General features: G+C 40.8%; 1 protein-coding gene across 2 annotated transcripts in view; it reads right to left on the bottom strand.

Moving 5' to 3' along the window:
- ADCY2 (adenylate cyclase 2) overlaps positions 1-27,459 on the bottom strand; it is a 268,653-nt gene that overhangs the window by 228,705 nt on the left and 12,489 nt on the right. For both annotated transcript variants that reach the window (XM_086609061.1, XM_086609062.1), the window contains exon 2: positions 20,138-20,335. In XM_086609061.1, coding sequence (XP_086465187.1) covers positions 20,138-20,335 — 198 coding nt within the window. The remainder of the gene's footprint in view (positions 1-20,137; positions 20,336-27,459) is intronic.

Here is a 27,459-nt window from a genome sequence, read left to right as displayed (position 1 = left end):
TTACATAACCAGTTTTTCCGCATTTAAAGAAGACATTTCTCTCGGTGTTACTTTAATTTGTTCCTTGTAATCATACACCTGTGACAATAAAGGTAAAATATCTATTAATTTCCCTCATCCTTTCTACTTCCAAAAAAAAACAGGTCACCTCTAGCACAGCAATTATTATCTTTATGGCATTGACAGAAAAACTGTACATTGATTCACAATTCATTATTTCGCTTCCGTCTGAATCCCTTCCCTGTTCTTGAGAGGAAAGAAATCTGTAGCTAATGTTTACAGTTCTGAAGCTCCAGTTAAGTACAGATAGCTAGATATGTATAAATCAGCTATCTATGCCCAAGTTCTAGGGACCACATAACATAAAATACAGGGCATATTCATTTAGACTTTTGTTGCAGTTGAAAACAGAAAGTGTATCTACATGAAGATTATATTCACAAAGCACGCTTGAAGTTAAGGCTCTGATGCATCTGACAGCAATTACTGTCAGGTCAGGATTGTGCTGCAAATCTCTACATGTTATTCCATGCATAACTTGTCTGTTTACAATCATCGCTGTCCAGTATCACATAAAGGCAGTTAAACAAACAAATTCAGTGTTTTCATATTGTGTAATGATGGCATATTATCTTTACACTCACTAAGACTCTACTGGAAATATTCATTTGTGTAATTTTTTTAGGTGTCTACGTCATAGCCTGGATCCTGTGAGGGAAACCTTCAATTCCAACCAAAACTAAGTAGAATTACCTTCTGTGGGCTGCTACACGTTAATGCTCACCTTCAGAGCATTTCACCAACCCTCCATGGCCCGGTGCTCCCTCCACCAGCAGCGAGAACTGCTCAGTGCCGGTAAGACTTCGAGGGAGGCAGAGAAAACAGCTCCAGAAATGTGTGCTCCTCTGCTGCCATAGTATGTTTAGACTGAGCACCTGCTGCTGTAAATCCTACTTAAGATCTCCTCTGCTAGAAAACACGAACACCAGGTTCCCTGTCGCCCCACCGCCGTACCGCTCTCTGCCGTGCCCCGCCACCCATTCCCCGTGGTGCCCCCGCACCCCCACAGCAGCCCCCAGCCCTCCTACCAGACCCACGCAGAGCAAACCAGTAGCACGCAGCATCCCTTCGTGCTGCTCCAGGCTGGAGTGGCGCCCGTCAGCCTGCCTGCTGCACAGGGCAGCACAGGGGCAGAGAACAGCTCTGCCTCCAGCCATTTGTCCTGGTTTAGCCCACTCCTCACTTGTGGTGGAGAGGTGAAAAATGTAACCAAAGGCCTGAGGGGTGAGACAAGAACAGGGAGGGATTACTCACCAACCATGGCCCTGGGCAAAACAGACTTGGCTTGGGGACGAATCAGTTTAATTAATTAATGGCTCATTCAGAGAGGATAATGAGAAACAAAACCAGATCTTAAAAACATCTTCTCCCGACCCCTCCCTTCTTCCCGGCTCTACCTCCTCCTCCAGTGGCGCAGGGGGACAGGGAGTGGGGGGGTTGCAGATCAGTTCATCACACATTTCTGCTGCTCCTTCCTCAAAGGGGGAGAACTCTTTCTCTGCTCCAATATGGGGCCCCTCCTCACAGGAAAATAGTCCATGAACTTCTCCAACATGAGTCCTTCCCACTGGATGCAATCGATATCTATCAGATTGCTCCAACGCAGGCTTTTCCCACAGTCACGGCTTCTTAGGGTGCAGCCACCCACTCCAGCGTGGAGTCCCTTCTCACGGACTGCAGGTGCATCTCTGCTTCACTCTCAGTCTCCAGCAGCGTGGGGGTCCTCCCCATGGAGACAATCCTCTACAAACTCTCTTAGAGGCAGACATCTCTGCTCCAGTGTGGGGTCCTCCACAGGCTGCGGGTGTGTCTCTGCTCCACCCTTAATATCCACAGGCTGCAGAGGGGCCGCTGCCATCTCACCGCGGGCTGCAGGGGAATCCTCCCGCTCCATCTCCACTGACCTGGTGTCTGCAGAGTTGTGTCTCTCAGGTCTCGGTCCTCTCTCTACTGAAGCCCCACCAGGCCGACCTGCCTGATGAACCTCGACAGTCCCAGCAGGACAGACTCCGCCCAGCAAGCACCCCAGGAGTGGGGCGCTCCGGAGCTCTCCAAGCCGCACTGTCGCAGTCATCTCCAGCTGAGTGGCAGCAGCCCAGTGTGGGCAGCCATCCACTTGGGAGGCCCCCACTTCCCCCCTCTCTTTACTGCAAGTCCCACCTTGTTTGGCTCCTCTGTCCCCTTCTCAAACAGGGCATTGGCAGAGGTGCTGATGGCTCAGCCCTGGCCAGAGGGGAGCAGGGTCCCACCTGGCCAGAGACCGGTTTGGCCGGTTTTGGAGCTGGGGAAGCTTCTCGCAGCTCCTTACGGGGGCAGCCCATCCCCTGCTACCAAAACCCCACCACACAAACCCAGCACAGATCGCAGCCAGATCCCACACGTACACATCCTGATTCAGCAAAAAGTACCCCATTTCTTGGTTCAGGTAACAATTTAAGTATCGCCGCGGATAAAACGCTCTTCTTTTTCTTATTGTTCTGAGGGCACGGAAGCTCACTATGACCATCCTTTGACCTAAAACATACTGCCTTCCCCATACCCACTTTCTCCCACATACATATGGATTATAGCTGTCCTCCAAATAACCAGCTGCACAGGAGCATCAGACAAGTCTCTCTGTTCCCCTGTTTATCAGTTTACACGCCTTGCTACAGGCAAAACTACACTGCAGGTGAGCGATCACACCTTTGATAACTTCATCCAAACGGGAACACTCTGATTTCTTTCTTACCCGTTTTCCTACATTATTTAATAATATTAGCCAACACCATGAGCACACCTGATGCAGTAGCAAAGGCTTGTCCCGTCAGAAGAGCTGCCAGAGTTGGCTCCTGATCATTGGACTGGTAGGCAAATGGTGGCAGCAGCACCAGTCACACGACATCATTGCGAGACGACATCATTGCGAGTTCATCAGCCCTGCCTTAGCTCTGGCAGCACTGCATGGTCCCTCCTCAGCCTGCCCCACACAGGCTTGGCACACTCTTCGCTAGCTCTGCACTTGTCTGGGCTTGCCACCGTGTCTGTTCTCCCAGATCGACACCTGACAGGAGCTCTCTCTCTACAGCATTACCTTGATCCATCTCAAAGTGGTCCTTGGAGGTTTCATGCTGCTACTGAAGTGCAATAAAGTAGGATGTTGCCGAAACACCGCTGTGACAAGAGATCGATTCTGCTTTGCAAGGGCTGCCTGGAAAATCTGAAAGGTAAACACTCAAGACGGCCGCTATTCCACAAGCACAATCCGATGAGGAATTTCCAGTACTTCCATCAAATTTATAGCAGTTGTTACAAGTAGTTGAATTCATTCTCCTACAGGTAAAACCTTCACTATGGACTATGAATATAGAAAAAACAGTAGTTTTCAGCTATAAAAGCTGCTTCTTTTACAGAAACATACAAAAGATGCCAGATGAAGTAATTCTCTATGCCATGCTACCTCAAAAAAAGTACACTATGCCAGGGGAGAAGGAAGATATTTTATTAAACTTCATATTCTGCAAGTGGTAAATTGATTCTTTCTCATATCAAAGCATTTCAAGTGAGAAGCCAAGACACTGAGTAGATAATTCAACAGTTCATGGCTTCTGAGACTTTTCTGTGTCCCTTACTGTTTTTAAAGGACTGAAATAAAAATAAAATAAAAAAATAAATATTTTAAAAAATAATTGCAACATGGCATGCAATTTGGCCAAATACATTATCTCTTGGAAATCCAGTGTAATCAAAGCCCAACAAATGTTACTGTTGATTTATTTAATAACCTGTTATTTTTTTATTCATCTGAAAGCAATCCATTGAAGGCTTCATCACAAATCGGAATGAAGCTAGTAACAGACAGTATCTGTATCTCATCTGAAATGTAGATGAGTCATTCTTGTCTTTTGGGGGACTAGGATAGAAGAGACTGCTCTTCAGTCTTGTAGTTAAAAATAACTTTCCACTCGTCACACACAATATCCCCTTTAATGATCCCTGCTTAGTATTACTTTCACGATGACCTATTAAACAAATGGGGACATGACGCAGCCTCCAAAAATTCAAGGGAAATCAGGTATTTAAAATAAAAATAATCATGTGCAACACAAGACCGAGTATTGCATTACATCTAAAAATATACTAAGGTTCAGGAAATAAAAAAAAAAGGACAAAATAGGTGTATGAGATGCTGCACAGAAGGTCTTTGAACTATTGCCATTCCTGGACGCTGCTCCAGGGAAAATCTCCTACTCGGCTTTAGACCCTGCCGAACATTGGAATTGTTCCAGCTGGTTCCTCAGCTGTTCTCCTCTCCCTTAGAGTAAGTTGAAAAGCCATTACCCCAAGTGCAAAGCGACTAGATTATATATCACCTTTGCCTGGATTCATGCAAATATCTTCTGATAATCATGATAAAATGCCGGCCCAAGCACAATGAATTAATGATTGCAACATACTCACTCTCAACTGAGCTCTTCCACAGTAGTTTGTCAACATTAAAACTATGTAAATGTCAAAGTGGACAACAGCAATGCATCATCTGGGAATTTCTAACAGTAGTAATCTCACTACAACCTTTATAACATTGCTTTCTCACTGCAAGAGGTTTAAACTCTAATTAAGAACTCAAGAACAATCTTGCAGGAGGCTTCTTCATAGCTTTTAAGCCAGTTTTCTGGACTGGAGACGGAACAAAGCCTTTCACTAGGAGGATGGATGGACAGATTGGATCAGAGATGCTATTCTGGGAGAGATTCCACTTGGGATACGTCGGTGGAAACAATCACTGCCTCATATCCCACTTGCCCCATTTTGGGGGTCCTGAGCACTAAGGGGCACGCAGAAACAGCCAGCCGCTTCAGCTATATGTGAACTAACTCAAGTACCAGAGGCTGTATCAGTGTGCTAACTACAATACTATAAGGAGGTTAATTTACTGTGTTGACAAAGTCTACTGTCAGCGATTCCCAAACCTTCAGGATCAGATAGGACTGCCCACCCTGAAGTTTCTAGGCAGCAAGGTGAGGAAGAAGCTCTCACAAATTTGTGGTGATTATGTCTTAATACTCCATAATGATTTTTGACCTGCTTTACTAAGGATGTTTTTATGCATTCATAGAAATCACATTCTTCGGTCATTAAGGTTTTTTAATGCCTCACATTTTTTTAATATTGTTTTTTCTCTACTAGTAGAAACCTCTTTTTAACAAAACCTGAGAGACATAAACTAGCATGTTCTTGTGAATTGCCTAAATATTTCAGGCATGCACTTTCCTACAAGTTTAAATGAAAATCAGTGAGATGCCAATTTGAAAATCAGAATGAATTATTAGAAATGTTTCAGAAATTATAAACAAGTTTAACTGTGCCATGAATAGACCTGCCGTGTCCCACTGCTTTTCCTGCCCCCGAGAATCTTGTCCAAAATTTGATAAATAATACCCATCTGAGTATTTAAACCGTAACAGAGCAGAAGTAGTAGATATGCTTCTTTGAAGACCCACTTGATCATGCAGACACGGCTATTTTTAAAGGCCCATGAAAGACTGCTAATCTGCTGGCAAGCAGTGGAATACCATGCCACAGTGGAGTGAGAAATGGCAGTAGCACTGATGCTTGAGCAGACAAAACTGCGGCAAAAACTGAGGCTGGGAAGCTTAAGAAGTAAGTGACAGAGACATGGCCCGGGGGCAGAGCAGGGAACCTTGACTACGGAGCTTCTGGCTAGGAGGTCTCTAAAAGGAAGAATGGCATGAATAGGAAGAATTGCTGACAGAGAAGTTTGGGAATAATTTAGGAGATCCTTTGGAAGAAGGGGTTGGGTATAGGAGTTGGGATGTGTTGGAGGAGTGAGGAGAAATTTGAGCTTTCAAGGAAAAGGGGTGGGAGTCCAGGAGCAGAAGACGTTTACGGATAACAAAGATCTGGGCTTCCACAGGGCAGCTTGGCAGTGCTGCCTGCTCAGGCACCAGTGCTACCGTGGTTTCTCACCCCACCAGCTGCCTAACACTGCCTCTTCCCTAAATCATGGTTTTAGTTGTGAAAAATGTGTAGCCCTAAATAGTAAAGTTCCATAAAATTCATTCAACACTAAAATTACTCTCTCAAATCAGAAAAACAATGACACTCGAAAAGTGTCACTAGTTTGAGAACTGAAAAATGGGATCTTAAAGCAGCAATTTACTTAATACGAAGAAGAAACTTAACTAGAGCAACATTTTAATTGCTACGCTATGAGTCTTTCTTTTACTGTACAGTTACAGTTTAGATGATGGCCTCTTTTGGAGGATCTCAAGGTTAAGACTGCTCAGGATAAAGGAGGAGTTAGAGTACTGCAGTTTTAAACAAGTGTTGGGAGATTATTTAAATAATGATGATACTTTGCCAGTTAAGAGGATACTGAAAAGGTAGCTTCACTAAAAAACATTACATTGAGTTTGTAAACTTTTTTTTTTAATTCCAAGTATAACAAAATATGGAAAAGTCGACTGGGGGAAAAGCAAAAACTTTTATTACTGGTAAGTCAGTGAAGACATCACATTTTCAGCTATATTTCACAAGAAGAACATTTTTAGACATTTTTTTTTTGCCCAGAAATTTATTTGCTTTAAAAAAAATTTGAAATTGTGACAAGTATAATGTATTACTTCATTTTTGCATGACTTCAACAACAGACCTTGCCTAAAAACAATTACTTCCTTATGCATATTCTGCATTAAAATTAATCTATTCAAAACACACACCCCCTCTTGCTAGCATTATTTCTAGCATTTTTTTTCAAACACCTGGGGAGTCATATTAATATTAGTGTGTCAAGTGTTAAATTGTATTTAAAAATAACGAAGATAAATTTCAGTATGTAAAGTACTTCATGATGTGGTGTATTTCAGAAGCAATTTTCTTAACAGCAAGAAACCTTACTATAGCTGCATGACAATAAGACACAGCAGCCTGGAATGCACTATATTGCTGACCTTCTGCACTTGAAAATTGTTCCAATTTTTATAACGCCTGTAGTACTTTTGCAGACTGTTGTTTGCCATCCCATTTCTATCCATTGCCACTGAGTATACAAATAACGAGAGTCGAAAGTCTATTTCCTGTGCACACAAAAAGCGCGCAGCTCCTTGCCTACTCAACCAGGGATTTCATATACCACTGAGTTACACTAACTTATCCCTAACTGTGGATTATATTTCTTTTACAGTTTTAACTCAACCATTCTTACTTCTTCACCTCTCCCTTCAGCCATTCTCCCTCTGCGCTGCTGCCCAGGAACCATCCATAGTCCGGGACTGTGTGACCAACTTTCCCAGCTCCCAGAAAGAAGGAAAACACAAGAGGAGCAGGGAAAGCTGTCTGCTAAAAAAATCAATAGGCACCAATTTCACAGAAGTGATTACCTTGCCTGCATGCCCAGATCTCCACGCAGCAGAAGTGGAGGTACAAAGCTTTCACTGTGATGCCAGGTGGCTTCTTCCAAACACTGAAACCCCACAACCTGGGATCAACCCTTACAGGTTGTGGCCAGTCTAACTTGCTTCCTCTGTCCTCCCTAACAACCCTTATACAGTGACTCCAATGTTTCTCCATCATCCTGGTGCTCAGCCAGTGCACACCAAATGACAGCCATCTGCCCATGGGCACAGGTCTCTCATCTCATGGCAATAGTGGGAGGCAGAAGCCAGAAACTGCAGTGCTGGGTTTTCATCCTGACTTCAGTCCTCTCCCACTCTCACTGTGACTGCAGCCATCCTCAACAAAGGGATACATCTGGCTGAGCAATCTCACTCTGTTTTGATAAAAGAGGTTAAAAAATCCTCAAACAAATCCCAAAAATTCTCAAGCAAGAATTGCAACACAATTGCAAAAGTACTGAAAACTGAACCCTGATATTTTATTAAATAAATCCCATTTTATTTATAAATCCCTACAATATATGGTTGCTCAGCATGGTAAAAAAAAGAATACAAACCCTACAACAACACAAGAGGAAAAGTTGTTTTGTTCTGCACTTCACAGGTTATGTGAAATCGCCAATCTATGATTGCTACCACTAGCTAAATAATGAATCATAGAAATGATGCAAATTCTATGGATCCAGAAAGTTTTTCCATTTGTAGCTGACTTTAGGGGCCACTACATGTCCCTGCAATACTGTAAAATGCTGTTTTCAGAATGCTCACATGGCTTGAGAAAAGTACTTACCAAAATGTAGTTAAAATAAATGAGAGGTGAGAAGAAAAGGAGTTAAGAGGTATTAAAGTACAGATTCTTTTGCTAGTCCCTCTGGAGAAATACATCCTGTAACCATCTGCCTACAGCACCAATTAATACGAAACTCTTGTGCTCATCTACAGCAAATTATGTGGTAGTAGAGAAATAAATATGATTCAAGCATGATCACATTCATGTATTGCACTTTTCTGCATTTGGGGCTTTCTTATCAATCAAGATGTCACTTTCCAGTCTGCATCTGACCAAAGAAACATGATCTTTCCCAAATTTTCTTGTGCACCAACCTGAACTTTTAATGGAATTTAATATACAAATTAACATCATTCCTTCCCTTGTCAATACCCTCAGCCATCCAGTAGACCTGGCAGTTATCCACATTGGACCTGACAAAGACCCAAAACCATTATTTGATATTCTTAAATAAGTTCCTAAACGCTGAGTAAATTCACGTTAACGCAAGAAGAAAATAAAATGCATCCATGTGTATTTAAGTAAGACTGTAATCTCATCTATGTGAAAATCATTTAAAACACTGTATTATACTTGTTTATCTATGTGTGTAAGTAATATGTACACACTGACAGGAACTGTCATTAGATAACATATGAAGTCATAATGGGTAATCAGAGCGTGACATGAGAAAAAAAGATTTAGTCAAATCTCTACCTCATTTAATTGTGATCTTTTTTTTTTAAGTTCTTTATGGAAAGTAGAAGTTTTCACACACGTGTACATTTAATGTGATTTATTTAGATATTCATCTTCTTTATATGAGAGACTGTTTAATCCATTTCCTTCGTCACTGTAAATTATTTGGAAAAAAAAATTCATGATCAATACTAAGAACAGCATAGTAAAGAAAAATGTATACAATGCTGTCACATAAGTACAATCCTATATACTCACGATCAATTCTATCCCAAACTAACAAAACAAAACAAAACAAAATTACAGAATCTGGAAGATAAAGCCATGATCTTTTGCTTGCTTATGTTACAAACAAAGAGAAAAAAACTTTGCCACACACCTTTTCTCTTTTCTTTTTTTGGGAGCAGAACTGCAATTGTGGTCTAGGGGAGTATGGCAGAACTCAAATTGAGCCCTGAGATATCTGAACATGCAACACTATCTTTGTCACTAATGACACCTAAAAAATGTTAGTTATGTAAACCCATCCACACTGAATAAGTCCAAAAATATTGTTATTAAGACTACAGCTGGCTGCAAGACGAAGGATACAGGGCAATGAAAAATAATGATGTATTAAATTGAGGAAAGGCTGCCTTCATCAATAAGTGGGAAAGGAGTCATGGTAAATATAAGAAGGTGATGCAAACTTAGAAGGAAAAGTATGAAAGGAAGAGCTGAAAAATTAATACAAAGGAATTGTGAAATAATCAAAACCAGCAGAAAATAGCCAAAGGACATTCATACTACAAATGTGCAAACGGATAAATTACAGAAACCATCTCAAATGGGGAAATTGCAAGGCCATCTAGATCTAGAAAGCGCTACTGTGGAAGGAGACTGTGCCGATTACAAAATGCGAATTACTTTGCAATGCCACATGACGACAGGAGACAGGGAGACTGTAGCTACTGTCTAAGTCATCACTCCACCTGCCATCTTGAATATGATTCTTGAAAAACAAAGATATTTGCAAATCAGTCAAGTGTTACAGAACTCAGAACATTTAAAAAGAGATTCAGGCTTGCTAATTTAAGCAAAGATAATGCCTTGAAAAGTAAGATATGGGATTTATATACACATATAACTTAGCTAAAATGGTATGTGCCAGAAGCAAATATGAAAAACGCAATCTAGAATCCAACGATTAATATGTAATCTAGTTCTAAACTATTCAAATTAAATCTGCCAGAACAATACAATCCAAGAACTTAAGATATTACACAAAACTGACACTACTGATAAATGTGTTATTTTACAGCAAGTTTATTTTAAACTGTAAAATCAAGATGAAGCTTTGTCGCAGTAACAGAAATGCCCCTTTTTCCTCACTGGCACAACAGCGCATGCTGCATTGCATGAAAACATTATGTATTTTTTTTAAGCCTTGTGAATGCATGTATGTGGAGAGACAGAAGGTGTTTCTTTTCTCTGATAGACTGAAAACGTTTTTCTCCCACTGTCACAGCTATCAGGCTGTGCGCAATTCTCTTGGCTTTTTGGTTGCTCTGAATGAAACCTCTAGCATTTCAGTTTGTTGGTTTCAGGGGTTTTGAGGAATTTGAGGGTTTTTTTATTTAATATATTCCTGCCCCAAATCCTCCAAATCAGTGAAGTCCATCCTGGGCTTTCGCTTACACTACTTAATGTTCACTGTTTTCATCCTGCAAGTTCAGTTGAACTAAGGCAACGGTGCCTCTTCCTTGTGTGATGATGATCAGTAAAAACCATTGTGGTCAAAGACAGTCCTTAGATCAATGCTTCTTCTTAGCACTCAAGCACTTTTTGTTTTTGCAGAAGAAACAAAGCTTTCAAAAGACAAACACAGTCCTAACTGGTATCTAAGTTCCTGTAACAGTGACCCATGAGGCTTCACATTTCCACAGTAATGAAGCTGGGAGATGTGTCCTTCTCCCTGATCTGGATCTCCCAAGCAGTTATGGTTCCCTTTTGAAAGACTGCCCCTTTGGAACCCTTCCAAAGACCTCTTGCCTTTCCTGTTCTCAGCCCTTCTCATATCAACATGTAAATAGGTCTCATACATTACCTAAAGAGGCGGCAAAATTATAAAAGACAAATATTTCTGGCATTGTCCCTCTGCAACACTGAAATGTTTCTAAGAACTGACTGTTATCTTTATCCATTATTTTTCTCCTTCCTGTTTTTCTAGACAGCGTATTGCTGAATTAAGCCAATATAAACATAAAAGCTATGTCTCAATAAGCAAGCAACACACAGTGCTTTGTACGCAAAAAAAAATTATTTCATCATCTAGTAAAACAAAACAAATCACTAATTGAACATAAATATTCTCTTGAAAGCACATCTTTTCTAGTTCTTATTAAATGTACAATTTATAATATATCTATTATTTATATAACCTGCATTTTAATTATACATTTTTCTCAAAAACTTGAACCTAAACACATTCGAAATCATACAATAACACAATTCTATGACATAATTATATGTGTGCATTTAAGGTATCTATAAAAATTTATTCATACAGATTCCACAAATCATATTTTTTGTATGAATATATAAAACTTACATATCTTCTACAACTCATATTGAGTGATCCTTACTACATCTAATGTATTTCTACCTCTTTATCTCTAATTTTTGTAAAACTCTATAAAGGGTTTAGAGGGTTTAACCACACCGATGAATCAGTTGTAAATGCTACCAAAAAACTTAAGATGTCTTCTGTACTACAAAACTTTTCTGACATCTATCAGAATTAAGATGTGCTAAAGCCAAAAAATTGTTTAAATTCAGTTCTATGATCAAGCTTCTTAATTTTGGTAACTAGAACACCACTATAATACAAATATTTGTGACTAATTAATGTAGGAGATCTATTTCTCTTGTATACTTTATTTCCATTTCATTACTGAACTAGCTCATCCTTATTCATGGAGTTACCATGATGAAAAGTATGCTTAGCACCTCGCTTGTCAAGAAATTTGTAACCAGCAGACCATATCGCTTTCTTTCAAATATTAGTTAATTTAATGTACGCAATGTTTCCTAACATCTGCATAGCATTATAGATTTGCATGCTGGCAAGTGAAACAGAAAGGTATTTCACAGCCAGTATATCACAAAATATAAGCACCTGAGGGGAAATTCCATTACCTGCTTCCTAGGCTAAAAGACGAAGTGATCCTCTAACAATCCAGATACTAAGATTCATTTATTTAGCACCACGGTTGTGCCAAAAACTTTATAAAAGCTACAGAAGCAGGGAACACCCTCAAAAAAGGAAACTGATGTCTTCTTATGCAGCTTGTAGGAAACATTTTCACCACCTCTTTTATTATTTTCTTTCTGTAACAGCTCACTAGCAGAATTATCACAGCACTAGAAATCTGCAAACAGAAACAGATTTGAGACAAATGATGAAAAATGACCAATGGTCAGAATCTACGATGATGCACCCCTTCATGACCTAATTCACAAAAATAAAAACGTAGAGTAGCATATCCAACGGCCATGTATAGGTACAAGCTTTTCCATGGCAGGCACGTAAACAAAGTCAAAGAATTCAATCCAAGAGACTCATGCAGTGTCATGCCAAAACCTTCTCTCCTGGAAGTCTGGTAAACTGTCACATTTCTGAGTGGAAAACAATTCCAATGAAAGGTAAAGGCTTACATGGCTACCTTAAATTATACGTGCTAACAAGAAATTCTAGATAGCTTCTTTAACGGTTCTCTGGTAGCTCCATCATAAAAGTAATTGTTAACTAATATGTACCATGAAATTATTAAAATGTTTATTTCCCAATGTCAAATCAATTATTAAGTACATGAGAAGCCTTATGAATGGCTTAAATTATTAATTTCCATTTGTCATCTGGTCTCTTGACTTCAGCAACATCCAAACAATATGATGAGATTTGAAATAAGTATTGCTTAATTTCAAGACTCCTAGAAACATTAATATTCTTATTGATAAGTGTTATTTGCCATCAGAGAGAAAAAATTTGCCACATTTGGTTTTGCGTATTTCTCTGGGACTCACATTTTTATTGTACTTCGCTGGAGTTACCTTAACGCTTCCCTTAGCAAAACTCATTCACGTGATTTGCACAGCAAATACCACACTGCACACAAACTATGCAATAATCTTGATGAAATCTACAATCAGCTCAGCCTTTGTACTTCATTATACACTCTGAGATGGAAAAATCACTCTGGGAAATGGAGTAAAGAAAAATAAACTAGCAGGGAAACAAAAGTTTCATCAGGTTCTTTGGATAAAGGTGCAGGACACATTCAGTCTCTTCTACTTTATATTACGAATGCCTGAAGAGATCAGAAATATAGGAATATTATCATCCCTGATGTTATAATTTTTGAGACTCCTGCTCCAGAAGAGTGCTGGAAGGACAAAAGACATTTAGATAGCAAAAACCGTGAACTTTTATAGCTCAGAAAGTGCATCTCTTCAGTTTTTAGATGAACTTAAACTGGTACAGTAGTCCCCAGATGTAAGTAGTGTGTAGGAATAAAGAACTGGAAAGATGCTTCTAGATCACTAAAGTCCATGTCCCTGCTATCCAAGACACTGAATGACTGTCAGCTAGAGGACAGCATTCCACCGTAAAACAATTCAGTATTTTAATCTTTATTATCCTGAGGATATTAGCCATTCCACAAACCCAGTGCCCTAATGACTAAAGGATTTATTTCAATTTCCAGTTTAAATGTCATTCATGGCTGTCTGATTTTTATTTTTTTTTTTGGTGTGTGTATGTGTCAATAATTCTTTATGTTCTGTAGCTTCTCCTGCAATCTGATGTTTGCAACCACGGATTATCTGTAGATGGCAGTCACACCACTCTCAGCGTTCTCTTCTGCTGATCTACACCCAAGTCAAGCTCTTCTCATCTCCTCTCACAAAACTCTCCTTTCTCCTGGTGATCTCGCTTCATGCTCTTTGCATTTGTTCCAGTTTCAGTTTATCTTTTTGAATGCAGGTGACCAGAAATGTACATAGCGATCCAGGTGAGGTTTCATCCTTCGCCGGATACTTTGCCATCATAACTGAGTCTCTTCTGGACGCATATCCTAATGACCCAGTGACCAGCTAATGCTTCTCCTCTTCATTCTGCTTGTCCCTGCTCATTTTCTACTGATGAACTCTCAGCCTAACTTCTACTGTTAGTTCCCAAATGCAGGCACCTCACATTTCCTATTATTAAATTTCATCTAGTTGCTATTACTGCAGTCCTCAAGGTCATACTTTTCCTGCCCATAACATTCTGATCTTTTGCTGTATTAGGGATCTTTTAACTGGGTCATCAACGAATTTCATTATAGCAGTGACATTCTGCCACCCCACCACCAGTAAAAAGCACTAATAAAGGCAAATATTCCCCAGAGAGCTCCCTGAGAAATTCAGCTAGCAATCTTCCTCCCGCCTGATGCTGTCTGAAGTCACACCAGCTGCCATCTCCTCTCAGCTATAGGTACAGTTACTTTAATAATGCTTATCCCCTCTAGCAGTGCTTCTAGTCTTCCATTTGGCACTAAAACAGATTTATTTACTTTTTTACAAAACTGCTTTCCCTATTTAAAAAAGAAATGAGTTCTCTTTCCATGAACAGCTATCACAATGCATTGCCATGACATATCAAAGGTTAACAATGGCACATTAGTGCTAACAGGATGTTCCAAGTCTCCACACACTATTTTACTATATTAATCTGCTATACTACTGATTTTAATGACTAACTGGCAGGTCTCTAATAGCTCAGCTTTTTCCTGTCTTTTATACACATACAGCCATACCAGACTAGATAAACACATTTAAATGTCTTGCTATTAAGCCTGTGACTTCATATGCCTATAAAAAAAATGGATATTAAGATAAAAATCATCTGTTCTTCTCCTTCCTCCAATATAACTGCAAATATGGTTTATACTTGTGGATCGTGGGTTTCTTCCTTTTCTATCACACCTACTCCTAAAGCACAGTATCATCTGCTGGGCGGTATCTTCCCCTTTTGTACAAGCCTCCTGGCTTTCCTCATGTCCTTTTTCAGGTGACTATTCACCTACAAGGTACTGAAACATGCTCCTCCAAGATTCAGTTCCTTGCTTGGGATACTCATTGCTGATAGTCTGATTAATCTTCAACTTGAAAAAATGTCAAGTCTCCCCCACGCTCCAGATCCTGAGCCTGCAGTACAGCTGACAGCAACTCATCCTCTCTCTCCTGTACTGCAGGGACTTCACTGACACCTGCCCTGCCCTCCTTCTCAAGCGTCTAACTCCTTCTTTTTGCATTGTTTAACCACACTTATTAATAATTATCAATATTAGTTAATTTTTAATAGTTATTAATAATTTACGGCAGGGCTGACTTCAGACAAGGCAGGCCCCAAGCAAGGTGTAGAAATGAGACCGGATGTAATTCTGTACAAAGAAAATCCTTCCCTTTCTGCGCACCCATCAGCTTGCCCCTAATACAGCAGCTAATTACAACCGCAGAAACTCTGTGCAGGCCCTCACCCCTCAGCATACAATAGACTGACATCCTCAGGGGCCAAGACAGTATCAAAAAAATAAGAATTACAAATACTAATACAGAAAATTTTGCCTGCACTTCACAAACCAGGGCTGCTCCAAGGCCCAAATTGAACCATTCCATAACAACACATTAAAACAAAAGAAAAAAAGTGCTTTAGATGCGGCTCAAAAAGTAGCATTTAGGCTACAATAGTTAAACGTGCATCTAAACACATCACTCTCTGGATAATTTTTTTCGGAAACCAGAAGTGTCAAATCCTGCTTGAAGTAATTTTTGTTCTGTAACTGAATATAGACAAGTAGGAACACATCTGGTGCCTGGGCTGCGCAAACGTATTTATAATTAAGTAGAATTGAATACCAAAATCCAGCAATGATAGAATTCATTAGACTAGTATAATGCTGTATAATTACTCTCTTTTTTTATACCATCCACTGTATGCTTTAAGAGCTCTTTATACCCACTGATATCAATGTGCTATGACATATTTACATAGACCCTGTATAAAAGGCTGAGAAGTATTAGACATGTCAGAGGATGACATGGAAAGGCGACTGTTGTACAATAACTGCACTGTCAGTGAAACAAAAGGAAACTAATTTAAATTCATTCCCTGGAGTGTAACTCTACCAATAGGTACTGGATTTACATGTTGTAAGGAAAGGTGCTCCTTTTTATAGTAGGGGAAAGTTCTACCATGACAAAATCAATACATCACCTTTTTCCACCAGCACTACTTCCCCAGCTTGCCTGCCTTGCATTACTGGCCCCCCAACAAACACACCGTCCACTGATTTCCTCATGGACCTTTCCAAGCATCATCCTTGGGTCTTTCCTCACTGAAACCATCTACAGGCGTTATTGCTCACATCTTGGATTTGGAAAAAATTGCCAGGGCGCAATTGCTCTCTCTGAGCCTCTGCATGACTTTCTTTGCTCTACTTCTTTCCTACCAACCCTGGCCATGTGTTCCGCAACTCCTACAAGACAGCCCAGGGCTGTAACACAGCGTACTGTCCCATCAAAGCATCGAAGTGCCCTGGGCCACCAGGAAAAAACAGGCGTTCCACTGCCAAGTTTGGCACTGACAGACACATGGGCTGATACCAAGAGTGGGTTGCCACGCTTCTTCAAAAGAGTTTGTCAGATACCAAAGACACTTGCCATCACTGTCCTCATTTTTTTCACGTAAAGCCACCTGCTGCCTCACTGAGGTGCCCTCCATCTCCCTCTCAATGTCCTTGCTTCTCTTTAATGTCCCTATAGAGGAGTAAAGGAGCTTGGAGTAACTTAAGAGGTAAGTTAGTTGGTTCGGTTGACAGTGCAAATATCCTGGCTCCTCTCGTAGATGGGTTTGTGATTATGCCCACGCAGCCTAGTGACAATTACGGCCCTTGCATGAGGCTCAGCAGGCAATTACAGAGCCAGCGTGAGGCTTGCATATGGGCCCAAGGGACAGAGCAACCGTCTACAGCTGTACTGCCTTCCCCCTTCAAACGGCAGCCAGACAGCTACCTGATAATGGCTTTCTCTCCAAAGCTGTGGCTGCGTCGGAACAGGAGACGAGGAAATGCGGAGAGATAAAAGCAGTCTGCAGGGACAGCAAAAAGATAGCTGAAACAAATTATGATTTGCACTTACTTCGCATCAGCCCACAGGTTTCTAACAAAAAAAAACCACAACAGCCCTGACCAGCCACTTCATTTCCAGCCCTCTACTTTTCACAAAAGTTATTTGAGCTATGTGCCTGCAGGCTCAGGAGGAACTGCTCCACATTAAATATATATTGAGTTCACAACCAAAATAGTCTCTCTGAAGTGGTATTTTTATTGTAAACAAAAGCTGCAGAAGTTCACACCTAAGGTTCCTTCAGACAACAGTGAAAAACCCCATTTACCAGTTGCAAACAGCCAAACGGAACACTAAAATCATTAAGCCGAAATTTAAAGGATGTGGGGTTGTCTTCTAAAGGGAGAAGGCTTATGCGTAAATGAGAGAAAAACATGTTCTTTCTATAAACGATGGTACACAGAAAATTTATCTTTCAGTAGCAACCAGTACAATTAAGAAATGCCTTATTTTTAACAAGCTTAGGTTCAGAAGACTTGAAAGATATGATGAAAAAAGAGCATTTTTAAACTCTGCTGGACCAGAACAAAAGTTAGGTGGTAATAAGAAGGAAACTAAAATAAAGCACTCATTTAATAAATGTGCATGAACTGGCTCTGTTTTATTTTTGATAACTTTCTAATTAGCTGTGTTGAAAAAGACATATTTGAAACAGAACTAATTTAAATTTTACATCATATTTCTTTTCTTTCATAAAAAGGATAAATGAGCAACAAAAACACCCTAATAAGCCAAGCAAAACATTTTTAAAATTCACAAAATGTAAAACTTCAACAAAGAAACTGTCAGTGATCACTGAGAAAGGATTTTTCAGATTTGCTTTCACGTATAATTACGGAGAGAACACTGACTATTGACCTACGTCTTCTTCGTGCAGAGCGATCAAAACACCATCGCGAGAACACACGGCAGTTATTTTACTGCTTGCTGCTTTTTTGCAAACGTTCGAAAACATCAAACCTGTGATTAGCCTACTGTGTAAGGTGTCGAATTCCCAGAAAGATTCTCATATTCCCATAGTTTACTCTTAACAGACACTAGGCGAAAGCAGACCTACAAAAGCAGTCACCAAAACAGAGCTGCTACTCAAAGGGTAAAAAAAAAGGTTTTGGAAGAGCGAAGGGCAGGGACTCCAAGCAGCAGCCGCCCTGGCATAGCCCCTCTCCCGCCAGATGCCGAAGAGGCCAGCACAGTGGAGTTAAGCCACGTATCCGGTGTCGCGTCCAGGCTTTCTGGAAAAGCCCTGCCCGCTCAGGGCTGGAGCCTGCACAGCGCTCGGCGAGGCAGCTGCCTGGAGCTGGCGGCGGCTGCTGCTGGCAGAGGAATCAACACAGCTCCCTCCCAGATATCCTCTTCTCCAAGCAACACTCGCACGCAAAGCAAGGAGCGGAGTGAAACATCAGAGGACTTTCATCCTGGCAACCTGTGGGAAGACAATGTCTTTCCCCGGAGCTCTGCAGCCCTTCCTGCCTCACATGGCCAGCCATGTCCCGCGGATGCTGTGGGAATGCCTACGCTTTTCCTAAGAGGAAAGCAAGGCAGGATGAACCACCTTCACAGGCTAAAGACATCCCTGGGACTGAGACATCAGCATCCCTTTGAGGTCTCTTTCATGCCACATGCTTTTGAAAATCATTACTGTATCTTTCAAATAATAAAACTAAACTCTGTAGAATCAGCAATGAACAAATAATGTGGCTAATATTTGCATCTAAGCGTGAAAGCCTAAAGTATGCTAGCATGACATCCCGCAACTGGCAATGAAAATAAATAAAACAAAAAAGTAAAAACCATGTGAATTACCTAGACTTGATATCACAAAGATACAAGGACTCTCATGGTGAGATCTGTATCTAGAGAAAAACATTATGTACGTCTTCTGACTTGCCTTTTATTACATTCAAGTGTGGCCTGGCTTGGTAGTTTTAAACCCTTTAAAAAAAAAAATAGAAAAAAAAAGGCAGGAAGGCAGTTTCATAGCTAATTAATCTCTGAACCTTCCAAGAAAATGAGAATATAAAAGTCACCCACAAAGGTAAGGGCTCCGAAACTAGTATTACCAACATATACCAGTAATTTAAATCATTCAAACTGAAGATTTTAAAGGAACTACTTGCATACTTAAAGTTCAGTATTTGCATAAGTCTTTGCAAGATCTGAATAACAAGTCAGAGAATTTGTTTCAAGTTTATCTTAAAGACCTAGAAGGCACCCCAGATACAGCAATACCATTTAAAGGTTATAAAAAACTCATGGATTCAGCATGAAATTTTCAGAAGACATATTAATATACTTTAAAGCTTTTTTTCCATCCTTTGAAGGGTTTTACAATTATTACATCAGGAGTATTCCCAGATAGAGAGGCTTGAGAAAAGGAAAAGGATATGGCAGAACATAGAAAAATCAGTCAGGCACAGTGCTGGATATCGCACATCATTTATTGGTATTTCAAAATTGCTGCTATTAAAATGCAATTATATTTTTGCTTTGTCTTCATTACAAAATTTAAAAAATGTGAAGGGTACTTCACTGTTTCTCTACTCATTTACTCCTCTAGAAATGCAAGGAAACTCCCAGTCCTCTTTTTTCACACGTTGCTAGAGAACATCTTGAAGACCACAGAAAGCCTACACTGAAAGCTCAAACGTTTTAAGCTGAAGAAGATAGCATCAACAGTCTTAAACAAAACTGGCATTGCTGCCATGTTAATTGGTCATTATAATCAAATATTCACTATACAAAGAAGTCGGTGACTGGAATCGAATGTTCATTATGCAAAGTTGCTTAAAAATATAAAAGCAAAAAGTTCAACTGTTTCCATATCCTAAGGATGCACATCTCTTTGGTATTTATAAAACAAATGCAGGGAGTCTCAGTATGCAAATACTTCGTCAAAAAAAGATTTTATGAGACATCCCATAAAAATTAATGTGAATACTTTTGCATAGAATATTTCTTGGAAATGTACCCAAGGAAGTAAAATTAATAATAAGGACAATCTTACCTGGTCCCATGGACAGATGATTCCTCCGAAACACATAAAGAGATATCCCATGGCAACAAGACATACCCAGACCACCAGAGAAAACACACGAAGCAGCTTCTTAAATACAGGTTCTACGCAGACAAGGATAAATATAGCAAAAAAAATTGCTAGGGCCGTTGGAACAGTTATTAAAAATGCCACATGGTCTTCGACTTCCTGGAAACAGAGGAAAATGAAAAGGAAGTTAAAAATTAATGTACTTCAAGGTCAGACAGCAATAACATACTCTAAACCGATTGCACACCGAGATCTCAGAAAGACAGAGCTAAACATCAAAAGCTAGATGAATCAAAATAGGATTTCTTTCAGTGTAAGAAGCTGTTATTTGGAGTATTAACTTCAAAAACAACTGTTAACCACACTTCAGCATGGCGGTATTTTTACTGAATTGAGGAATTGAAGCAGATTGAGAAAACTGTCAATCACACTACAATAATGCCCGTAGGACTGAGCGAATTAAAAGGCAAACCCAATCTGCAGAAATGGCATAGCCTTTCTGCTGCAGAATTAAAAATCTTTTTTCTGATTGGTATGGTCTGCAGGTGAAGTTCAAGCATCCCCATTGAAGACTGCAGCTGTCAGAATGCCTCCCAAATCAACTTTGTGTCCGTAACTCCACAAAAGCCTTTTTGATGGTGACATTTGCCAGATACTATACATTTTGCTTCTGTCTAAAGTAGTTAGCTGGAAGGGTAGGCTCTAGATTACATATATATTTTTTCTCCTAGCAACTGCTTACTTCAGAATGTCCAAGCAACACTCAGAGCAAGGACCGGAGTCTAACCGAATAGTATACACGAGGCAATTAAAAAATAGCTCAGAAAACAATTGCTATTACAATTTGAATACTTTCCAGAAAGCCTTAATGTGTACAGGGGTATTTGCCACAATCTTGCCTGTAAAATATAGGCTAATGTCAGGTCAACAAAAGCAGGCTGTGTGAGGCAAGGGTTTGTTTTGGAAACTACTTTTAACAATATTTTCTTATTACTTCAGAGGAGCTAAACGTTGACGAAATTGTAAGTCCGAAAATAGTACATTCAAAACTTGTAGCTTCCTGATCAGTACTTGTAATCATCGGTGTTCAGCAGGTTAAAAGATGATGTTGGATGCAAAGACAAATCCTGAAGGCTAACTGCTTTGTTTCCCTGACTGATGCTGAAGGAGATGGGGAAAAAAAAAAAAAACACCACACCAACACTTTCCTTCTTCTTTTTGTTGTTGCTAGTCTTAGAAAGCAAAATGCACCACAGGTAATGGAATTAAAACATCAGCATGAAACTTTTAAACATAAGGACTAAACCTGCAATACATGGATCTTGCCTGACAGCTCTATCTTCCTGAGTGTTTTTTATCTTGCTCTCTTTCAATTACCAAAGAAATTAAGAAGCCTACTGTTAGAAATGTTCCCAACCCCCATAAATTCTTCAGAAGCATGCCGTTTCCTTCCCCACAGCCCCAAATCTGTTTTGCTTCTTTTCCGCCGTTGTCGTCCTGCAGCTTGGAGGGGCGGAGGAGAGACACTATCCATAGCCTGGCAACAGTTTGCGTGTGCGTGTAGTAACGGAGGTGTGTAGCGTGCGTCCCGTGGCAGCGGCGTTGGGGAGGGAAAGGAGGTGCTGGGTCAGCGCTGCATGGGCTACACCACTGCTCTTAAAGGCTCAGGGATCAGCCTGCTGCAGTGCTCTGGTGGGTACAGCTGGCGTGTCGGAGTGCCCCTGCTTCCCCAGTGGCCTGTGCCGGCGGGGGGAACGTGTGCCGGGCATGGCGGGTGGTAACAGCTGTGCAGGTTGGTCTCAGTGCAAGCCGATTCTCACAACGGGGTGAGAATCATGTGGGTTTTGTTGTTCAGGAGAGATGCGGGTGTCTGGAGTAATACTGGTACTTTAGAAAGCTGGAAAACAATCCAGCAAAGCGATTTTTGCAGTGTAATATTTGCTTACATTGCTGTAGTGCTGTAGCTTAAAGAAAGTGTGATGATTTTTTTAAGACAGACTGAGAGAGCTGGGGCTGTTCAGCCTGGAGAAGAGAAGGCTCCGGGGTGATCTTATAGCAGCCTTCCAGTACTTAAAGAGGGACTACAGGAAAGCTGGAGAGGGACTTTTTACAAGGGCATGTAGTGATAGAACAAGGGGCAATGGCTTTAAACTGAAAGAGGGGAGATTTAGATTGGATATAAGGAAGAAATTCTTCCCTCTGAGGGTGGTGAGGCACTGGAACAGGTTGCCCAGAGAAGCTGTGGCTGCCCCATCCCTGGAAGTGTTCAAGGCCAGGCTGGATGAGGCTTTGGGCAACCTGGTATAGTGGAAGGTGTCCCTGCCCATGGCAGGGGGGTTGGAACAGGATGATCTTTGAGGTCGCTCCCAATCCAAACCATTCTGTGATTCTGTGTGTGATTCTGTGATAATCTCATCACCACTAAACTGAAGAACCACTTTCACTCTTCTTTCCAAAGCCCACAACCTTCTCGCATTCTACATCCTGTTCTTTCCTTTTCCAGATAATGTCATGCCCTCAGTTTAATTTTAAACAGCAAAGCTGCTGTAGAGCACTTCACTGTTTTATATAAAACCATACAGCTTGACAAAGTACTCTACAAAAATGAACAAACAAGCATTTAAAATACTGGTTTTAGCCTAAAATCTTTTACCATGGTCCCTCATTCTTTTGGTATTTTTTCCTTTATTCTTTTCATCTACTGGAATTTGACAGTATTCTATATACAGAGGACTCCTGCAGGGATCTGAAATACCACATGCTTACAATTAACTCAAAACATTTACTATATTAAATTTGTACTAAAATCACTTTTTGCTGAGATCAGAGAAACACTTTCTAAATGTAAATATAAAAACAAGTGAGTAATGTTCTTCAGACATCAAAACTATGTACCATTTCATACATCTATTTTTCAAAAATGTCAAGTGTTAAAAAAAAATGTTAAAAAGCCCAAAGATTACTAACTTGCTGAACTCTCTATCAAAACAGGACAGCATCTTCCTTTAACCAGACTGACTAACTGACTAAAAGAATCGAAAGCAAAAATTGCCCATTTTTCCTGTAAAGCCTTTTCCAGCACTTGAGAGAATTAGAAAGATTTTCAGAAGACATATTATTACCCTTCCCTTCGTAAAAGTGGACAGTGTTTCAATTCTCTAAAACTTCAAGAAACAGCTCTCTACAAAGCCAAAAAGCTGCAAAAGTCTTCTGGCAACTTGTGACTCTTATCCCATGGTTTTATGATTTAGAGAATTTGCTTACGGCTGACTGCACTGTGTGCCATCTGCCAGACAGCTGTAAAAATCTCCATTTTATTAGAAGGTGCCATGCCCTGCTCCTGGCCAAGTAGCTGTACAGCTTTATCTAGAACTTCATCATTTAGAACAACAACTGAAAAGTTTTCGCCTGACATCTCAGATTCCTTTTCCACCCATTCCATCATTATGAGTCCATCTTCACTTCAGAAATGGCAGTGTCCTTAAGGCCAGATGCTGTTGCCAAGCCCACACAGTATTTTCTGGAGCCACAACTTAGAGAAACTCCTCTGCCTTTCATGCCCACCATTTATTTTTCATAACACAAAACTTTGCTTGTTTTTCTTGCTTAGCTGCCTGGCTAGAAGCTTTCTCATGTCTTTTTTTTTTTTTTTTTTTAATCTTTTATTGAGCTTTGTGCGACATGTTCAAGGACACTAGCAGAAAATTAATTGAACTGCACCTTTTAATCAAACTATCCTGATGTTTGTGTCAAAGAAGCTTTTGATTTTCGCTAAGGCCCTATGTAATTGCATGCCTGAGATTTTTTCCCTCTGATTCAGCATTCCCTGTTTGGCTTGGTAGATCAATGATAACAGCATCAGGCTCAAATCCAGTTGTTTTATGATGTCTGCTGTCTTGAAAAATTCAGTTCTCTCTATTAACGAGTCTGACGTGCAGTCTATGCTTGCTGTTAGCACATGGTGATATCTGACTCCTCACTAGTCTGCAATCAGTCCAGTAATTTGCACATCACATGTACCAGGTCATTCTGACCAGCATTAGAACTGTCAAGCTGCTGCATGACATCATACATGATCAACAAGAAGCAGTTCTGCATTAATGGCCAGATTCTAGATCGTTTTGTATTTTTCAGTATATTGTGACATTATTAAAGTAGAAAGACTTAATTCAAATCCTTCAGATGACATTCTGGTCACCGGGAGCCTCCTCTCAAATGTGACAGTCGTGAACAACGTGCCTTCTGTATGAGAAGTGCGGCATCTTCCAACAGAGGAATAATTTTGCTGAAATCAATGGGAACTGTTCTTTGACTTGACAGGGTCTGTGCTAGTAGCACATGGGACTAACAGTGATAATACAGTGACCAACCATGTAGGTATTGTGAACACCCTTCTGACCACCTACGTGCTTGACTACAGTGCCAAGCATCTTTTGCTGGTGGATTCTTTTTAGTGAATTCAACTACATATAGCTGTTGTTCATCTTCTCACTTACTCAGTAGAAAACAATTGCACCCAGACTTTTCCAAGTTCGCCTGATAGCTATGAGTGAACCTCATCTGCCTCAGTGTTGTAGGAATGATTATCAGGAACACAAAGTCTGATTTATCAGAGATCACAGACTTCTCCGTTTAATGTAAAAACATCTGACCTCACAGAAGGTTTGGAAAGGCTCCTTGGCGGTGCTGAGGAAGAGTCAAAGGCCATGGCTGCTGTGCAAGTACAGCAGCATAAGGAAGGTTACAAGAAAAGTTCTGGAGGCAAAATATTGGTTGCTAGTGAAAAAGCAGAGAACTATGGTAGCATTCCCACAAATGCTTCCAAAACGAGACAGGTTGACAAGCTGAAGTTCAATAAGCACCTAAGAAAATGTGTTAAAAAGAGAGTTCAATGAAACAGGGACATTTGGGGAAGAGGTAGGTAGCCTCTAGAAAATAGCTGAGCCTAATCTAAACCAGAAAATAATGAGTTTGCTGGCACTTCAAAGGTCATAGGAAAACATTCAAGCTCAAGAGGTTATAGAAATATAGTACATGGTTTTAAGAGAAGCAGTAATGTCATGGAGATCTAATTCTCAACTAAAGGAAAGAAGTTGACTAAACTTAGGCAAGAAGGAAATAGCAAAGAAAAGCCAGAACAGACAGGCTCTCTTTTTAAAAATTTTGCAGAGAAATTAAACACCCACATAGATAGATTCATAGATTCATAGATTCATAGATTTCTAGGTTGGAAAAGACCTTAGAGATCATCGAGTCCAACCATCCCTAATCCCCATTAAACCATATCCTCAAGTAGCTCATCCACCCTATTCTTAAACACATCCAGGGATGGGGACTCAACCACCTCCCTGGGCAGCTTATTCCAGTGGCTGACAACCCTTTCAGAGAAGAAATACTTCCTAACATCCAACCTGAATCTCCCCTGACTAAGCTTATGCCCATTTCCTCTTGTTCTATCTCCCATCACTAATGTAAAGAGCCCTTCCCCCACCTCCCCACCATCTTTTCTCAAGTATTTATAGGCCGTAATCAGGTCTCCCCTCAGCCTCCTCTTCTCCAGGCTAAACAGCCCCAACTCCCTCAGCCGCTCCTCATAAGTTTTATTTTCCAGCCCCTTGACCAGTTTAGTTGCCCTTCTTTGGACTCGCTCCAGGAGCTCAATATCTCTCTTAAAGCGAGGGGCCCAAAACTGGACACAATATTCCAGGTGCGGCCTCACCAGTGCCGAGTACAGGGGCAGGATCACTTCCCTGCTCCTGCTGGTCACACTATTCTTGATACATGCCAGTATCCCATTGGCCTTTTTGGCCACCTGGGCACACTGCTGGCTCATATCAAGCCGGTAGTCAACCAACACCCCCAGGTCCTTTTCCGCCAGGCAGCTCTCCAGCCACTCCTCCCCAAGCCTATAGCGATGCTTGGGGTTTTTATACCCCAAGTGAAGGACTCTGCACTTGGCCTTATTAAAGCTCATGCCATTGGCCTCAGCCCAACGATCCAGTCTGTTCAAATCCCTCTGAAGGGCCTCCCTACCTTCGAGCAGATCAACACAGCCTCCCAGCTTGGTGTCGTCCGCAAATTTACTGAGGGTACATTCAATCCCCTCATCCAGGTCATTGATAAAGATGTTAAACAGAACTGGACCCAGCACTGAGCCCTGGGGAACCCCACTGGTGACCGGCCTCCAGCCGGATTTAGCCCCATTTACCACCACTCTTTGGGCCCGGCCATCCAGCCAGTTTTTAACCCAAAGGAGGGTGTGCCTATCCAGGCCAGCAGTTACCAGTTTCTCCACCAGAACACTATGAGAAACTGTATCAAAGGCTTTACTGAGGTCCAGGAAAACTACATCCACAGCCCTTCCCTCGTCAACCAGGCGGGTCACCCTGTCATAGAAGGTGATCAGGTTTGATTGGCAAGACCTGCCTTTCATAAACCCATGTTGACCACATGAAAGTATACACTCCTCTATACAAACACTGAAAGCCTAAGAAGCTAGATGGAAGAACTAAAATGCCTGTTGTTAAAACAACATCATACACACAATAGTCTGACTGAAAACTTGGTGGAAAAAAAGACCATCAGCAGAATATTGAAAAAGCAGAAAAGACTGTAAGCCATACACTTCAGCGGGGATTGAAGAAAGGCTTGTATTAACAATCTAGGAGAATCAACAAATAGCATACAGTCCCTATGAACCAAAAAACTAGACTGAACAGCAAAGGCTTATCAAAACAAATGACCTAGAGGACTGGACATCCAACTATGCTGGAGACTATTTGAGATTCTACAAAATGTGGAGATAAGAAAGGCTGTTGAAGAAGAAAATACAACAGGTCAAGGGATACTTCAATGACTCCCAGCTACACTGGCTAAGGATTGCAACAGCAGGTGGAAGCTGAGGCCACTGCCTACGTCTCATGCACAGCTGAAAAACAGAACAAACAAGTAAAAAAACCACCCAAAGAAAGAGAAAACAATCTGATCTCAAGAAGTGAAAAGAACCTGGTTCATAAAATATTACTATTGAGGACCTGCTTTGCAACAATGACGAAGCTTGTTAGGCAAACAAAGGAAAAACAAAACCCAAATGCTAAAACTGAAAAGGGGAGCTGGAAGCTTACAGATTAAAATCTTTGTAGGTGGCCTGAAGGCACTATAAAACTCAGACACACAGGCCAAGAGCTAATCAATTCCCAAAAACAACTTGAGAAAGACCAAAACACAATCAGGATGCCTAAACAGCCCAGCAGTGAAGCTTCTGAAAACTATCCTTAAAAAAA

The sequence above is a fragment of the Tauraco erythrolophus genome, chromosome 3 (genome assembly GCF_009769465.1).
Source record: "Tauraco erythrolophus isolate bTauEry1 chromosome 3, bTauEry1.pri, whole genome shotgun sequence".
NCBI classification, from domain to species: domain Eukaryota; kingdom Metazoa; phylum Chordata; class Aves; order Musophagiformes; family Musophagidae; genus Tauraco; species Tauraco erythrolophus.
Note: the sequence above shows the minus strand (reverse complement) of the source record. Positions and strands in the feature narration are given on the sequence as shown.